At 35.9% G+C, this 19,087-nt stretch overlaps 2 protein-coding genes and 1 long non-coding RNA gene across 3 annotated transcripts; 1 reads left to right on the top strand and 2 right to left on the bottom strand.

Moving 5' to 3' along the window:
* The first annotated feature begins 2,062 nt into the window (after positions 1 to 2,062).
* LOC145675380 (uncharacterized) lies at positions 2,063 to 2,737 on the top strand. Its single transcript, XM_081745782.1, has one exon. The coding sequence runs from the start codon at positions 2,063 to 2,065 to the stop codon at positions 2,735 to 2,737; it is 675 nt and encodes a 224-aa protein (XP_081601908.1).
* A 5,321-nt stretch (positions 2,738 to 8,058) lies between these two features.
* On the bottom strand, positions 8,059 to 14,247 carry LOC145675917 (uncharacterized). The gene is made up of 2 exons (XR_014129239.1): positions 13,002 to 14,247; positions 8,059 to 11,467 (listed from the first exon to the last, which is right to left on the bottom strand). It is a non-coding gene; the product is annotated as an uncharacterized LOC145675917 (long non-coding RNA).
* On the bottom strand, positions 10,480 to 11,154 carry LOC145675381 (zinc finger BED domain-containing protein 4-like). Its single transcript, XM_081745783.1, has one exon. It carries the CDS (start codon positions 11,152 to 11,154, stop codon positions 10,480 to 10,482), a length of 675 nt encoding a protein of 224 aa, XP_081601909.1.
* Positions 14,248 to 19,087: the final 4,840 nt, after the last annotated feature.

Consider the following 19,087-nt stretch of genomic DNA (forward strand, 5'->3'; position numbering starts at 1 on the left):
GGTAGAAATGAAGGTAGTGAGTGCTTTGTGAGTAGATATATTGGGTTGAAGATGAATATGTGGTGAATTGAAGTTGAAATGGTCTACAGGATGATAATTAAAATGCTAAGTGAATGATAGAGGTATGAAAATCTCCTATAATTAGGAAGCAAAGGTTTTAGCTTCTTCTTGGTCTCTGTGCAATTCCTGATCGTGATGTAAGAGAGGATAAAAGGTTTGGATAAATTTTCCAGCTAATGCGTTGAAACGCATCTAATATTGCGAAGGGTATGATATGGCAGAAATTGGGTATCAAATTTTAATCCATTGTCGTATACGTTAAGATAATTAAACACTGTTCGGTGGAGGGCCCTATGATGCTAAAGAGCTTCGTGGTTGCCAGTGCAAACATATTCTGTATAGATTTGACGTGAGTGTTTAACTAGACGAAAGTATCGCGGAGGAATTTTAGGATGATGAGGTGATATATATGCGGTTTGAGAGATGAACTGCTCAATTGCGAGTTGAATGATTGGTGGTAAAGATTAGAGTGGATTAACTCTTAGAATACCAAGCTTACAATGTTAGGTAAAGTGAGTTATTTTGACCCATTCCTGCCTCTTGTAAAATATATATATGAAGTTTCATTCAGGGAGTTAAAATTTCTAACGTACAATGGAAAGGGCAATGTACCTGATCGTTCTTTATATTACAGTACATTTTATGCGCAGTATACACTGTCAGTGGTGGCTCGTGATTCTTTCAAACAATACTTGAATTATAGTACGGTAACATTAGAAATTTATACATAGAAATACGCTGTCTTTGTTAGGAATAAATTCTGTCACACATTGTATTTTGATTACACCTGACAGTCCTTGCAGAGCGGTTTGCTGGTGCAGTGCGCTTTGAAAGCAAGCATGTGACAGATTACATACTTTTGAGGAGTAAAGAATCACGTAGCTTGCGGAATGGTTAATGGAGGAATACCTAAAACATTAGCCCACTACCTCTCTTTGATATTGTAGTATTTCTTTATAAAACATCATCTGGGCCAAATTGATCCAGTCTTGGTATTCGAAGGGTTAAATTCATTTTCAGTAAAAGGAGGATAGGTCGCTGACATTGTATGAGATTAGTAAGTTTTGTAGCGATCTACATTCCAGAGGATCTAGAATGTAGATGAAAAATCTGTGGGCGGGAGATCATGTGATCACTATGTCAGGAGTAGTGTTAGATCAGGAACGGATTGGTTTTGGTAATGGGTGAATCAAGCCTATAGTGGAGGCAGTGATACAATTGTTAAAAGCAATTTCTCTTGGTCTGAGCGGCTATGGATGTTAATATTGGAAGAGATCAGGTAATGTCGGAAATTATTAGAAATATATTGGAATGGGAGGGGAATAGGACGACCTGGTAGAACATACATGAATGTCACTGTGACACATAAAGATTTGTAATAAATAGTTGTGATTAGATGCTCTGGGATATTAGATGGAGAGTCAATACTATACCATGTGTATACCAGTTAAAAAGTGACATTAGTGATAGTTTGTTGATATTTACTGGGGATATAGTTATGAAGAGGCTTGAAGTGTGGGAAGAGGAATTTAATATGAAAGTGAAGAAAATATTAATGGAAAAGGGAAGGCGGTTAGGGTGGAAGTCAAATCAGGGGGAGGACATTGACAAAAATGTGGTAGTAATAGGTGATGTGACGTTGCCGGATGATGAGAAGAAAGTGTTAAGTTTAGGCTATAAGTTTAAAGTGAAAGAACAAAGATTGGACGCAGAACAGGTTATATACTCGGTAGAGCAAGCCATAGTTCAAGTTCAGGACAAGGAGATAAGGGATAAGATAAGGAGAAAGGCTAAGGTGATTGTGGAAAGGAACATAAAGAAGCCAAAGGGGAACCTTTCAAAACACGAGTACAGTGTGTTGAAGGATATAAGGAAGCGAAAAGACATATGTGTCCAACAAGTGGACAAAGGTGGTGCCAATGTGTTGATGGAAAAACAATGATACAAAGAAACATTGAATGATATCTGTGATGATACTTACGAGGTGATAGGTGAAAGATCTATGTGTGAGGAAATTAAAGAAAAAGTTTTAGTATCACTAACAAAAGCAGGTTTTGAAAGAGGTCTTAATAAAGAAGGTAGGATACCGGTAATGAAAGGTTTTTCAAAAGTACATAAGGAGGAGGTAAAACTGAGACCAGTATTAGATTGCCGAGGAAATATATTTGAACCATTGAAGGAGGAGTTAAAGAAGGTTGTGGAAATGTTAAGGAAGCAACAAGACAGTAACAGTGTGAAAAACTCGGTTGAGTTTAGAAGAAGGTTGGAGGAAGTAGGACAGAGCAAAGCTAAAACAATCATTTTCAGTGTCGATGTGAAGGCTATGTTTCCAAGTCTAAGAAGAAACAACGTTGTTAAAGTCATCACTGAATTGATGAAGGATAGAAAGATCAATGGTTGGAGTGGAGAAGGACTGAAGGAGGCCCTGAAGACTATATGGAATAACAGTTATTGTGTTATAGGTGATAATTTATTGAAAATCAAGGAAGGACTAAGCATAGGTTCCAGGTTGAGTCCAGTGCTAGCAGAAATTACTATGAACGACTGGGAGAAGAAAGTAAAAATGAAAGGAAGTGACAGATTAGTGTTTTTTGCTAGATATATGGACGATTGCTTGGGGATTCGGAAAGGAACTGTAAGGCAATTGGAAAAGTTTGTAAAGAAATTGAGGATATAGAGAAAGGCATACAACTGGAGCTAGAGGTAGAAAAGGAAGAGGCTATAATTTTCCTGCATATGAGAATAAGGAGGGAACAGGGAGTGATATACACAGAATGGTATCAAAAAAGTTGCGCGTCGGGAAACTATTGCCACGCCCGAACTGATGTAGATTACTCGACCAACAGGAATTTCATCATTAACATTTAGAATAGAATTAAGAAAATAACCAGTGAAAGAGACAAGGCGGAACAGAGTATAAAGTCATTCCATAAGCAGGTGGAGAGTAATGGATACGACAGAAAGAGGCTAAAATACAGAAGGAGATGGGAGAAGATAAACTAAGAAAAAGAAATAAGCCGAGAAGGAGAGCAAAGTGAAGGAGGAATAGAAGAAAGAAGAAAAATGTGGTGGGGGATAGAAAGTTTGGGAGAAGAAACAGAAATCATTAAAAGAATGCTTAAGAAGATGGGGGCAACTCAACTTATAGAAAAGGGAGCAAGAGGCTTCTGGATGTAATAAGGGAAAAAAGAAGGAAGAAGACAGAAGAAGAACAAGGGGTAATGATGGAGAAAAAAGGCTTGATTTTTAAAATTCAGTGCGGTGAGTGTGATATGTGTTATATTGGGGAAGCTGGAAAGAGACTAAGAGAGCGTATAAGACAACATAAGGATGACGTTAGGCTAGAAAGGTACAAAAATGCGGTCTACAAACACGTAAGGGACACGAGACATTCAGTTAATTAAAATGAAGTAAAAATTTTAGGCCAGGAAGAAAGAGGCATAGTTAGGAAATGGAAGGAGGCACAGTTTATAGAAATGGAGGGTAATAAAGCTATGAACGGGAACTCAGGACTGATCATCGACCAACAGTGGAATAGGTTTTTGAAAAAGCTTAAAGTATAAGATATGAATACACATATCTATTATATTGTGGTATATATATTGATTTTCTTACACGTGTTTATGTATTTATTAGTCCATATTAGTTATTTCTATATACGTGTGTGTGTATATGTATATATGTTATAGTATATATATTTATATATAGATATATATGTGGTTGTATAGTATACGAGTATATTCTAGAGATAGGCAAAACCGGTTTTAATAAAAACCGGTTTCTAAAAAACCGAAATCCGAAAAACCGACATTACGGCTTTTCACCGAAACCGGCTTCGGTTTTCTACAAAACCGGTTCGTTTTTTAGGAATCTGTTTCGGTTTTTTCCAAACATTGGTTCGGTTTTTTCTCCAAAAGCGGTTCGGATTTCTAAAAAAACGATTCGGATTTAAGCGAAACTGGTCTCAAGTTTCTTCAAACCCAGTTTCGTTTCTCTCCAGAGTGGAGTTTCGTTGTTCTTCGTAAACCGGATCCGTTTACAACAAAAGCAGTTTTTTTTAAGATATTGGTTTTTAAGCCTTTTCTGTGTTCTTCAAGTTATGTTAAAAAGCCATGCCTCAAAATGGCATGAGGTTTGAAATCAGTGTTACTACGAGTAGAATCCAACCCGCGGCTACAGATAGACGTTATGTATGCTAGCTTTAGCCTTCAGTTCACTGATCAGGAATATTAATTGCACTACCTAAAATAAATATACAATCAATATTATATATATATATATATATATATATATATATATATATATATAGAGAGAGAGAGAGAGAGAGAGAGAATTTAATTTATTAGACACTACATACTACATGAATATGTTACTTCAAGTTATCGGGTAAAGAGAAAGATAAAATGCAGTTTATGTTGGTTTGAGTTGGCTTCCGCCAAGTAAATCATTTATCTAGAAAAAAATATAAGAATGCTTTACACTAAGAGTTGAAATGACGGAGGCAAGCACAGTTGGAAGGAAGTTTGACAGAGATATTGCCTTTCACCAACTTCTACAGGGTTTTCAAACCAACACCGACAACGTTTGGGAGATGACTCCTGACATATAGATGAGACGAATAGTAGACCAACCTGGGTGCACAAATGCTTCCTTTCGGAGTTATAAGCTGCCGAAAACATGAAAAAATGAACTTTAAAGGCCCATAGCTCCTAAACTATGGGCCGTCCTGTAGTCGGGTCAAGACTTCACTTAGGAACTAATATGTTGCCTATCCAAATATCCATGTTTCAGAATCCTGGGGCATTTCCGCAACAATTTTTATAGAGGTAATTCGTGAGTACTTTAACTTATATGCCTGTAGCCAAACTCTCTCTATAAAAATTATTGGTTGATTACCTTAGGATTTTGAAACATGCATTTTTGCATAGGGCACATATTAGTGCCTAAGTAAAGTCTTGACCCGACAACCGTACGTCCCATAGTTTAGGACCTATGGACCTTTAAAGTTCATTTTTTCATGTTTTCAGTAGCCTATAACTCCGAAAGGAAGCATCTGCGCACCCAGGTTCATCTATACTTTTCGTCTCATCTTTGTGTCAGGAATCACCTCCCAAATGTTATCGATGTTGTTTTGAAACACCCTGTATATTTAGAAGAAACACCAAAAAAGTATTTCACCAAAGATGACATTTTCTAGTAGCTAGTAGGCAGGAAACTTAATTATATTCGCTTTGCAGATGCTATGGCAAATAAAGTAGTGATGCTACCGAGACCAAGACTTTTATATACCGAGACGAGACAGAGACCGAGATAAACCTCTATAAATCGAGACGAGACTTAGGTTAGTCTCGGAAAATCGGTATCGTCTCGAATATTGATAGCTATTAAAATTGCTTTTACTCAAAATTTGTTTCGTTGCTGCTAGATAATATGGGAACAGTTGACTCATGTACAGTAGCGTATTTAGGAGTGGTTATCGGATTCAACCCCCTCCCGAAAAAAAATTGTGATAATTTTTTCGCATTACACTTACAACACAAATATTTTTACCCGTTCCTCAAACCTCTCTCGAAACAAAATTCACTGCTGATGTAAATAGACTTCTCTCTCTCTCTCTCTCTCTCTCTCTCTATATATATATATATATATATATATATATATATATATATATATATATATACCTCAATACCATGACCACCCCCTTTACTTGTTTCCGCACATTCTTTGCATTGCTTGCATTGTTTGTAATCAACATTTCTACTGGAATGAGATGTTTCATTTTGGCAAGTACATTGATTTTCCTGGGAAATTTGTTGCCGAAGACTGACGCATGGTTGTTCTATCAACACTACGAGGAGATTTCACTCACAGGGCTTAAGAATAAATGGAGCGAGAGGAGGGAAAGTCACCTATGAGATGATCACTAATACTAGAGTTTTGGGACTGTGTTTGTTGTTCGTCTGGCAAGTCGGAAGCTGTACATACAGAAAAGTTCGCTTTTTCCTAAGGAGACCCCTATTTCTTGAATTCTGCCCCAGGCGACACATTTGCGCTTGTTCGTTGCACACCACTATCTGGAAGGCTGATTTGAGGGGGGAGGGGTTGTTTCGTTATTTCCCAGTTCTTCCAAAGTGATCTTTTATAATTAACATATGGATATTTGAAATTAAGTTAGCAAGTTTTCCATCCTTATGTTCTTCTTGAATGTAGTGGCGGGTCGCGGACATAACCTCACCGAGCATAAGTACACCTATATTAATGCAAAAGCGGACAAAAGTTAACCGGGCATAAGCTCACTGTAAATATTCCGGTACATCATTTCTATATTGATTTTAGAAAGACTTACGACCCGGTTAGAAGAGAAGCATTGTAGGACATTCTTACATAATTTGAAATACCGAAGAAGCTAATTAGATTAATTAAGGTATGTTTAAATGAATAACAAAGTAAAGTCCGGGTAGGAAAATTTATATCCACGAGCTTTCACGTCGAGAATGGCCTGAAACAAGGAGATGCGTTGTCGCCATTATTATTCAACTTTGCAAGATAGCAACCAGGGCCTAGAGTTAAATGGGATTCACCAGGTTATGGCGTATGATGATGTAAATTTAATTGGGGATGATAAAAACAGTAGAAGGAAATGGAGAGGTCTTATTAAACGCTTACAGGGTCATAGGTTTAGAAGTAAATGCAGAGAAAACTAAATACATGGAAGTTCGTGAGGATCGTAATACTGCAACTTATGGATGCGTAAAAATATGGAATAATACTTTTGATAAAGTGAATACTTTCAAATATCTGGGATCAATATTAACAGACGAAAACCATATTCACGAATAAATTAAATGTCGATTAAAAGCAGGGAATACGTGTTATTATTCAGATCAAAATCTCTTGTCGTAACGAATTCTGTATATATTACTATGGGTAATGGGCAAATAGAGGCGCGAAAATTGAATTTGGAATAAACATTATCTTCTACGGGAAAAGTACGCAAATATGCAAAAATTTACTTGTTTTTTTTTTAAAAAAAACACGATGTTTGAGTTTTTATTATATTTTTCCATAGTATTTACTAAGACCTTAAGAAGGAGCCTATACTCGCCTTGTGGAAATATACCATTAGCGAACTACGGATAATCAAATTTGGACCAAGTTGATATTTTAAATATAAAAGCCTAATAAGAGGCTGCTTATCACACAAGACAGATGATCGAGTGGTAAACGCAGTTGTACTGCATGCCAAAGGTCTTGGGATCGAGCTCTATTCCCCCCTTTCGAATTGCTTGCAAAGATAAATAAACCCAATCGTTTAGATGTTCTAGTAAAAGCCGAAAACTTGACTAGACAATCACGACAGCTCGTCAAACTGAACGAAACGCAGTCTTGAGAATTTGTAGTGCTAAGTCCGAACGATGTGAAGCACTTAGATGGGAATTACAAGCTACTACTAGCAAAGTCCTACTACGTAGAACATCGGTTCAATGGAAAATACAAATTCTTCATTGCTCAAGAAACCAGCGATGCAAATTATAGTGATTATAACCAGAAAATAAAACAGATGTAGGTTTATTTGCAAACAAAAACATAAAATATTGTATTGTGTAAGCTCCGTCAACAATCCAGTTAAACCTCACTAAAAAATAAATAAATAAAATTATAAAAAATACGGTGAGTATCGCTAAATGTGAGGTAAACTTTTGAGGTTACACACATGTAATTTGAACCTCTCATTTAAAACAAACAAATACGTATTTCAGCGTTCTTTGATTTTAGCTACGTAGAATGGATTAAAAAATGTCAGAATGGTTCGCTAAGATATCCTCCATACGTGGTGTCGTGGAGCCATTTGCTAGTACCTTCATACTTCTTTATGCGTTTAAATTTGCCGCTCATATTATCTCTTAACCTACATGCTCTTAAACAAGTAGAAAGAAAGTACGAAATAAATTACAAAACTATTTAGAAGCTTCAAAACCGGTTTTATTTGTCTGCAAATTGTGGAGTTTTGTGTTGAAAGATAGAAGAGTTGTATTAGTTTGTTTTTAAATGTTTATATATACTGTTGGTACACTTTAGAAGTTTATTAGGAAGATACATACGTAATAGATATATACTTCAATTCAAACTTTTTACATCTAGAATCAAAGCAAGATAAAAGAACACGCGTTGACATTGACAAAATTTGTGAACTCCAAATACATCAAGTTTCTAGAACTCGAAATACATCAAGTTTCTTCATTACAAAGAAATGAAGTTGGTATTTCATTTTATGAAAAAGTTTCTTTCTAAATATTAATGCTGTGCTATGTAATTAGTTATTTTATTTTCAAAAAGACTTCACACAGAAAAAAATACACTACAAGAAATTGATAATTATACACAACTAGTGTCCAGCAACCAGATTTCTTAATAAATTTTACAGTCACTCACGAAGATACAATATGAAGCTCTGAAAGTCATTTTTAGATAGCAGCTTTTGTCCTAAAAATGCACTGATAATGAAAACAAGAACTGCCTCTTTATATATACAAATGTTTTTGTTTGCATGCAAATTTATGATCACAAGCCTGGGAATGGCATTATTTGAAATAATGTATAAATTACATAAACTTGCTAAAATTCCAAAAACCAAAAGAGAAAACTGAAATACATCTCACAAATTCATGGATATATCATACCTTTATTCTTCTTAACGACATTAGATCAAAATAGCAAAAGCGCCTCTTCTCTGTTACAAGTTTCAATAACAATGTAACATTACTAATATTACTCTTATCCACTAACATACCGTATGTGCGGCGAAATAATAAAGCCCTATGCAAATATTTCACATGCATCACATACATCAATAGAACCAAGGACTACACTTCTGTTTACTTACGCAGCGAAAAAAAAAGTGCTGTAGTTCTTACCCTGAGCTTAAACCAAAGTTTGATATATAAGCTCCCTAAACTTATCTGCAGGTGAAGCATTTGCCATCCGCCAATACTAGTCAAACAAAAACAAATACAAACTGTATGTATATGCATTGATTCATTGAGATTGAAAGCGATAGAAACAGTTAGTTGAAATAAGAAAACGTTATTTATTATGGGTTTAATTTGTACTTTATGAAAATTACCGTATTCATTCTGTATTTTATACATACTTTTCCCATGTCAACTTAAAATTCAATGCAAAAATCGACGAAATTTCTCGATCTGCGACACTGCTTAAGTAGCATCAATCAAACTACATGCTTCAAATTTCCATATTTTGCGAAAGTTATAAGTTAACGGACAGTTGTAGTTTTCTTTTAATGAAGCAAGTTCAAAAATGTTCGGTAACATTCAATTGGAAAATAATAGAATGTTATCAAAAACTAAACAAAGATATCAAATAATTATATTCATTCACCTAAAATTGAATACTTTACTTACGCCAGTAACTAAACCTACATAAAATAAACCCTAAGTACAACGACTTTCATTAGATAAACACTAGTGAATTCTATCAATTCAAAACAAGAAAAGAAACATAAAAAATATGCCGAAAGGAAACTTAAAATGGTATTGATTGATATAGCTTAAGAAAAACTATCACTTTCACTAAACATAAATTTTACGAGTTGAGTTTGATTGTGAAATCATGTTTGCATATTGCATTTTAAGCGTTTTTTATTTAAAATTTAATTCACCAGTGCAACTTGTGCCAACCTATTGCGGTTTGCAAGCGAGAGTTTTTAGATTTTTGTTCAAAAATATTAATATATCTGCATTTTCAGGGAGAAGTCTAGATCACCATGAATTTTTTTTTAGCAAGACATGCTAATTTTTGAAGCCGATGTTCGTTAAGTTTCCAACATTCAAGGCTGTTGCCACTTTGCGAAAGACACTGATCTGATTTATAAAGAGTAAGCTCATCTGTTACATTAGGACTTTTTGAACACGATGGAAATATTCCAAGCAAATAGTCTAATGCTGATGACCCACCGGACGATTGCTGTGATAAATCATCTTCTGATCCTTCAGATTCTACGAGCACATCATGAACCAATCTATGGATCTTTGTTTGTATTTTAAAATTCAGAAATGGTAATGATTTGTACTTTGGGTCCAAGAATGTTGCTAAGAGGTAACATTTCAGAACACTATTTGACAAAAAATCTGATGATTCAGAATCGGATAATGCATCGAGCTGAAGACGCTTTCCTAAGTCAACTGATATTTAAGATTTCAAGTTCTTAACAATTTCAGAATCTGAAGGACATTCCTTCAGGTGGTTAGAAATAAGACCATAGCCTAATGGTAAAGCAAAAGAAATGGAACACTTTTGATCACACATAACTGTTGTAGCCATTTGCAGTGGCTTCAGTACTCGAACGATATCTTCCATGATTTGCCATTTGTCTTCAGTTCATTGTAAATTCCTTGCATCCTAAGGCTTAGTGACATTTCTATCAGAGAACAGTGCATTTATTGCTTCTCTTTGTTCAAGCAACCGTTCGATCATCCAATATACACTGTTCCAGCGAGTCTTTGTATATTGAATAATGCGATGCTTTGGTAACTTCAGAAATTCTTGTTTCTTTTCAAGCGCGACTGAAGCAGTGGTGCTATGTTTGAAGTGCCCTACCACTTTGCTACAGATTGAAATGATATTTGTTACCTCGCTTTTCTCTAAACTGGTCAGTATGGATCGCTGCAATGTATGTGCCAAACATGATACATTGTAAACCGGCAACAAACGTCCAGCATTAATCATATTCGATGCATTGTCGTGAACTAATGTAACTACTTTGTCTTTGATGCACCATTCCTCCACACACAGTTTAATAGCATTAGCTACATTTTCAGCTGTATGTCGTTCTTCTAGTTCAATTGTCTTGAGAACAAAATCTTCTGTACAAAAGTTCGTATACAGAGCATGACATGTCCCTGTAATGTAAGAATCTGTTGCTCGAGACGTCCATATATCTGTCGTTAAAACAACTACTTCTGCTTTTTGTAGCCTCTGTTGTACTTGCTCTTTCAGTTCAGAATAAAAAAGCTGCAATCGTCTCCATAGTGTCCGCCTAGACGGTACGCTATAATTTGGTTCAAGAAAGGACATTAACTCCCGAAACCCTTTCCTGGGAGTAGATCTGTTACTATCGTGTTTGCAATCCTTTACGCAATCTGATCTTCATGTTCTGGTGTGCACGGCCGGCTATTTTTAAGATAATTTACTATTGATCTTCGTTCATTCGTTCGCTTTTTATTGTGTTTGAAAAACTCTAATTACATCATCACGCGTTTCGTCATTGGTGACAGTTTCACAGGAAACTTTCACAGTAGTATCTTCTGACATATTTGTGGCCTCAACAGAGTCTGATGGTCCAGGAGAATCTTCAGAAGTATCCGAATAGGAAGCTTCCACAAAGGTACTGTTGAAAAAGAAAATGACACAATATTATGTTTAGGCAAAATCACAATGTAATTCTACGAACAAATTAAATATAAACTTATTTTAAAGACAAAAGCAAAGAAATTATGAATATAAGCATTGAAACTTGTTTTAGTGTATTACTATTTGACTCATCAAGCCACTAATTGGGTATGCATGCAACAGTTGTTTTGACAAATTTGCCTCAGGAGATTTGTTCGGACTTCCGCTGTCTTGAAATTAGGGTGGTGGGAAACTGGATGCCGTTCTGGTCACCAGCATCCTTGTAGTAAGTTATCAGAGAAGGAAAAATATCTTCCATAAAAAAGGAGATTCCATTCCATCTCGCCTAACGATTTATCAGTCACTGATATCTCCAAGAGAAGAATGTCAGCTATTTTAGGTGAGATGGGAATTCACATCTTGCCTAATCCTTTCTCGCCTAAAATGGCGGTAAGACACAAGGAGGGAATTTCTGCACTAAAGAGAGAATTCCTCTACTAGCATTTTAACCAGATATTTTAATCAATATTTTCAATTTCTGTCAACTACAATATAAATATTTAATAAGTACTATACAACAAGAAAGCATAGGGGAGGGGGACGATGAAGTGGATGTAGTTCACTTTTGGTTTGTTTTGGGAAAACTGGAAGGTGCTTAGCAGACAGAAGCTAATCAGAAAAAGGATAGAAATATACAGGATAGAAATATACAGTGTTTCAAAACAACATTGACAACGTTTGGGAGCAGATTGCTGACACCAAGATAAGACAAAAAGTATAGACCAACCTGGGTGTACAAATACTTCCTTTCGGTACTATGACCAGCCAAAAATCTGTCGGAAGATGCAAAATAAATAAATAAATAAATAAATAAAATAAATAAATAAATAAATAACTTGAGAACGAAATGTCGGATCGAAGTTGGGGGAAAAAGAATGTTTATTATTTTTAGCCGTAGTTTCCATTAATACACAACTCGATGTGGTACAGGGCGGGGCAAGGGTCACCCCTAAGAAATTGAAGAAATCCTGGGATATTTTATTAAACGTTGAGTATAATGACATACGATTAAACTAACTAAAACTAAAGACGATGTTTCTACTAACAAAAGTCTTAGAACGTGGTCCAAGTTACAAGAACCTCGTTAGAATTCAAAAAAGGAAATATTACGAATTTAAACATTGCCCTTACTGTACATAACATTATCCCTTAAAGCCACTTTTAAGGTAAAATAAAATAACGAAAGTTTTGGTTTGTTTCAGTTTACCACCCCACGGTTATGCCATGATGACTAAAGGAGACTTGGACTTACTGATTATAATGGAATCTGAACCACTTTTTCCGTTCAAGTGTATCCCACCGGGAACCGAATCCACGCGTGCCGTAGGCAAGCTTGTTAGCCACTAGACCAAGCGGATGTCCAAAATAACGAAAGTTAAATATTAAATGAAATATTACATGATAAAACATACGACGGTATCTATCCCTTGAATCAAATTACATAAGAAAGAAAAGTGTTTAAATCTTCCTACCTTAACGTGATGTGTTTTGTAGAACCAGAGATTCCAGGATCGTCATCATCTTCTGATTGAGTGTTCCGTGCAATCACTTTGTTAATACAAGACATGTGTTTAGTCCTCAAGTGCGATAATAAAGCACTTGTCGATCCTCCTTTGCATCTAAGTACTTTTTTACACAAGAAGCATTAAGCTTCTTCTCTAGTCTTGGCACGTTCAAAGTATTTCCACACTTCACTTCGTGACATATTGTGATTTGCTTCACCTTAATTGCTGCTTTCACCCTTATCTTGCAGGTCACTGAAATGAATATTAAATGCTTGCTCAGTGCGTTTGCGCAGTTGACCTTGACAATCGTTGCACCATATGCACCTGCAAATGTTTACTATCAAAAGCTCGACACATTATAGGCTTAAGACTTTTAGGTTCCAAAACGTTCAAATTAGAATAAAGTACATTTGAGGACGTTATACGTTATCAAAAACGTTGTTTAGCATTTTGTTTTATATATTACAGAAAATGACATTTTCGTACATTTGATTACCAGTATATTTTAACAATGTTAGCTATTGTGCACATCGAAACATCTTTTAATACAACAATATTTTAGTTTTAAGCTAGCATCTTTTAAACAAAATAAAATATTAATAGAACTTTCCTTACCTGGAGTTGTTAATCAAATCTGGTACAAGTAACATTGCCAAAGGGGGCCAAGGAGGCGGGCGGTACCCGTAGGCTATACCTGCACCCCAGACTGGTAGTAAATATTAATATTGCGCAAATAATGTGAAATTAACCTTTTCAGTATAACCCCCCTCAAGTAAAATGGATCCATCCTTCGATTGTGTCCCCAAGAAATTAAATCCGATACCGTAACTGGTGGTATAGCATATCATAGCCAGTTTAGAACTACAATGAACCTAATATTTTTATTTTCCTTATTTATTATTTTTAATTTTCCTATTTTTAAAATCAAATGCACTTCACTTTCCTAGAATCACACTAAGGGAGAAAATAATACCTATATGAGGAAGAACATACCGCGTAGAAGGAGCCTTGTTATTCCATTGTTCAAAACTGTTTGACGATGAGAGACTAAATCAATATTTCGTGCGTTGATATATATATAAACGGCAACTTAGGGTATAGATTCTAAACGCGGGGGGACTCCGTCCCGACTTCGAAAAAATATGTAGGCGTCGCCCAGTTCCTAAAAAAAATACAATGGAGAAATATAGGAAGGGGGAACAAGCGTGACGTCATGCTGCTACCTACCGTCCTCCTACCTTTTCAGATCCACTTTTACCCCTTTTTATGACTCCCAAATTAGAACATTTTAGATGGTTTAAAATTCTTGTATTTTTGATCATAGCAACTTGACCTGTAAAGAAGACAAAATTTCTCCATTAACTGTACAGGAACGAAATAGGATCATCCTTAAGAATCTGTAGCTTCGACATAACACTCCATTTATGATGTGTGTCATTGCATGAGACCACTGCGTGGTAGCGATTTGTGTTCATGCAAAGCAAAATGTGCGTACATCAGCACAATACAAAACTGGAAAAAGCTATTTATTAATGCTTATTTTCATTACCGCAAACTAAACGCAAATATTACGTTGTGTCGAGCTCGAAAACCGCTAGTGAATGAGGGCTCAGAGCGCTTGAAAAGATTGATTTACACAATAATTTTGTACTCTGAGTCCAGGAAATGAACACCAATAGGCCTACATACATTTCAATTTCTTACTGGTAAATAGTTATCCGAACTTTTGGTATCCAGTTTTCAAACAAGCCAAAAAGTTCGCTATAGTAGATTAATTCAACGACGGTACTAAGAAAGAGCTGTTTGAAAGAAACAATACACAGTAATTTTTGAAAAGGCGGTTGATGAGCCTGCAAAGGAATGCCTCCGTCTGTCTTTATTCGTGAAGACATTAATCAAGCAATTTTTGTACTAGTATTACCATTTCTTCTATCTACTACATAATATTACGCAATTCTATCATACAGGGCATAGTGTTTCATTTCAGTATTCTCCCCATTAAATTGATCACTTGTGACTATAAATATCTATATATTAAAACGCTAGGTTTATATGTTTGTGTGCAAAGAAAAGTTTATATGTTTGTCTCCAATCATTTTGACAATGAGATCTCGAAAACCACAAGTGCTAGAAACGTGCCAGTTTTGCTGGTCGATTCCATATTTTGTGTAGATTGGCCCAGTTCCAATTGAATATTTAAAAAGCATGGCCATTATTTCTTTAATACATTTTTTAGGGTACACTGGAAGTGTTGACATTTTAAAAAATAACACATTCTATAAGTTATACACTCCAACACAACATGTTTGTATACAGTGGTTGTATATTTATCAGGCGTTTGTTTCATGACCAGGGGGCGCGGTGGCTCAGTGGTAGAGCGTTCACCTCTGCTGCTTGGGGTCCCGGGTTCGATCCCAGCCCTCGCCAAGTGAACTTTGTGGTGGACAAACACCGTGCTCGTGGGTTTTCTCGGGTTCTCCCGTTTCCTCCCACTTTCTTCATTCCACCATTTCATTCATCTCTCATTATCACCGTCTCCTTTAGCCTAACCGGCATAACCGTGGGACGTAAAACTTAAAGATTTCATTTCATTTCATTTCATGACCAACTGATAATGAAAATCGAAGAAAACTATTTCTCGAGTGATGGAGAATCTTTAATATTGAGAATGTTTTGCTAATGAACACCATATATCAGTGGCATTGTAATAAATTGTGTAGGTAATATATTTGCTTATTACATACTGCATGCAAGAAGAAAGAAAGCACTGATCATATATGAATTAGAAATTCCAACCAGAAGTAGGCTCAATCATGCAAACGGTGCGAGATATTGAAAAAATCTCTCCTTTGTGGTACCCCTTGCCGATTTTTATCAAGACGTCTTTCATTTGTGTCTATAAGGCGACATGTACAGATGTTGTGAGGAATGACAAGGAGATTCATGCTCATATGTGAATGATGCGCTGTGTAGAGAGTGCAGGTTAAGCTAGTCTAATTAAAATAAATCCAGGTTCTGAAAATCTATTGATAATAAGGAAGGTAATTGTATTCGAAAGAACTAGAGATTTACAGAAGAGTGAATACTGAATCGAAGGAAAAACATGTTGTTAAGCGTAACTAATAATAATAATAATAATAATAATAATAATAATAATAATAATAATAATAATAATAATAAAGTACCGTTATAACAAAAATCCCAACTGGGTTTTGATGAAATTTCAAACTGGATTAAGGTAGAAGCTCAAAGGTAGTTCTTGAGGAAAACGGAAGCCAATTTTGATTGAAAACTAAGCCGATTTGAAGATCTAAGACATATGCAGATTCTCAAGAAACCAATACTGGATTCGGTAAACATCGCAATGATTTTAGTAAAAACTAAAACTCAAAACTGTTCTGGTAAACACATAAAATTGTCTGTGGAAAGGAAATGGGCTCCGGAGAACAACGAAAAATATTCTGGTCAGAAATGGAACCAGTTTTGAAAAAACTGATACAGGTTTTGATGAAAAACTGAACCGGCTTTGAAGAAAACCGAAATCGGTTTCAGTAGAAAACCGATACCGTTTTTTTTGGGAAACCGAAACCGGTTTTTTGAAAATTTTGAAAACCGGTTTAGGTTTTCTTTGGGAACCGGAAACCGAAAAAACCGGTTTCTGTGCCTACCACTAGTATATACTGTATGTGTGTGTCGCCTTTTTAAGCGTATGAGTAATTGTATGTTTATTTATATATTTATTTATTTATGTGTATTTATATATATTTATAATATTATTTAATTCTTTATGCCAATTAATTGTTAGTTTCGATTATTTGTGCTAAGATCGTCCTTTTGATGTGTGTGTGTAATTTACAACAGATAGGAAGCCTCGGTATAGGTAAATACGAATTAGAATACTTGAAGTGGATTGGCTGCTGCCAGGAGCCAATCACAAGCAAGATATCTCAGCTCTTGTGTGTATATAAGACTGCACGTTTCTCATGTATCTCATAGTGTCTGATGAAGCCAAAATGTTAGTTGGCGAAACTGTAACACGTAGTAATATTTTTATGTGAATATAGTGTTTTGCTCAGCAAATATTTTGTTTGTTTTTAAGTATATATAAAGCAAAGCTTCTACTTATGGAAAATATTACATGTGTAAGAATAAAATAGTATTGTAACGCCGCTAGTGGCGCATCGAGCCGGAAGCTTCATATCGTGTGGAATGAGTTGATAGCCGGTAAATTTGCAATTAAGTTTGGGAGTGAGATGCGTTTTACTGATAAGTAATGTGTCAAATTGTTCCTCGTGTAATAGTTGTTAAAATATGAGTTTATGAGGTAAGTACTAGAGAATGTTGAGAAATAGAAATAAAAGTCATAGTCAAATAACTAGATATATGATCACTATGAAGTTAAATAGTTGTTTCGGGTGGAGATACATGAAAGTGCACCCACGTCTCACCTTTTCGATTTTGAACATAATGAGTCAATAGTGGTACTACAAGTTTCGGCTTGAATTCTTGTGGAGCAAGCCGAGACTTGCAATTGTAGCTGTATCTCGGAGGCGGGAATTGATACCAAGTTTTGCAGATTGGAACTTGTTGCAGATTCGGACAGTTTTCATAGGAAAAGGAAAAGTGTGCACCTCTTTGTAGGATAACAGGTTCATAGGTTGCATCTGTTAGTAGGATGTACTTTGTTTTCTTGACAGCGTTTACCTGAGAGCAGTGTTGCCACACTTGGTACAATTGTATCAAATTCAGCCCTTTTTGTCATTCATCGGCCTGTTGGTACCACGCTGGCATTTTCAGCCCTTTTTGTGAAAAAGTTGGTACAATTCTACTCAATTCAGCACCATTTAACAAGTACTTGTCACATTTTCAAAAGTGTCAGTAAGACTTTTCCTACAGCTCACGTTACTCATACCATTGTGACTTAAAATGAATAATAATGTGTTGTGATGTCTTTCAGGGAAGGTTCTAGGACCCTGAACCGGTTTTACATTATGTCAGTTTACTTACCTTATATTCTCCTTACAGTCTATTATCCTCCTTCGGTCTTAACATAAGCGAGAATACGGTGGATAAATATACTTTATTATTTTATATTAACGTACTGTTTACACACGAACTCGGAGATGATTAATTTGTTCCTCGTTTTATATATATATTTTTCATATATGACCAGAATGCCGCTTTGGTTTATTTCACTTTGAAATAAAGGCGGGTTTGATTTTCTTACAATACATACCGAAGATAACCGTTTTACCAGTGGCGGATCTAGCCTGATGCCGGGGCCTAGCCTCCACTTTTTTAGGTGACAAAAATAATTTAATCTATTACATATACATTTTTGAAAGTTTATAGTAAACTCATCATATAACTACTTATCACAGCCTGAGTTCTGCCTGGCCCCCGTTTTTACCTTCTACCTAGGTAGATCCGACACTGCGTTTTCCCTTTTAATTTGCGGCCTCTGTTATATTTCCTACATGTGAGAAAAGTTTCATTTACTTCCGCGGTTTTTCGGGGCCCTACTTTTTGGATGTATTTGAGTTGACTTTGAGTTTAACGTCCCGTTCAGCAGCGAGGCTATATGAGACATGGACCTACTGATTAACGTGGAATTCGAATCATATGAGCTCCCGCAGGGAATCGAACCCAGGTCTCCCACGTAAAAGGCGCGTACGCTAACCGCTTAGCCACGAAGGAGCTTCTTGGATGCCTTTGAAAAGTAATTTTTAAAAAGAGGTGTATTGATTTGAAATCTTGGAAGAGGGGGGGTCTTCTAGAACTTTACCTCATTTAGTTTCGTGTTATAGAGCCATGTATTACACTGGTATAAAGTAATTAATTCAGCCCTTTTTGTTCCAATTTGGTACTATTTTTCAGCCCGTTCCAGAGCTAGGACTGTGTCAACACTGCCTGGGAGAGGAATTGGTCGTAATGAGCAGGATTGTTCAAATCGGCGTCTCTTCTTGAAAATTAAGATTTGTTTATGCAAAAGGTCGTTGATAGTATCCTGTGATGTTCTCAGAATTCGAACTATGTACGTTGGTCCTGATTGT

The sequence above is a fragment of the Thermobia domestica genome, chromosome 18 (assembly GCF_964235325.1).
Source record: "Thermobia domestica chromosome 18, izTheDome1.hap1.1, whole genome shotgun sequence".
In the NCBI taxonomy this organism is placed as follows: Eukaryota; Metazoa; Arthropoda; class Insecta; order Zygentoma; family Lepismatidae; genus Thermobia; species Thermobia domestica.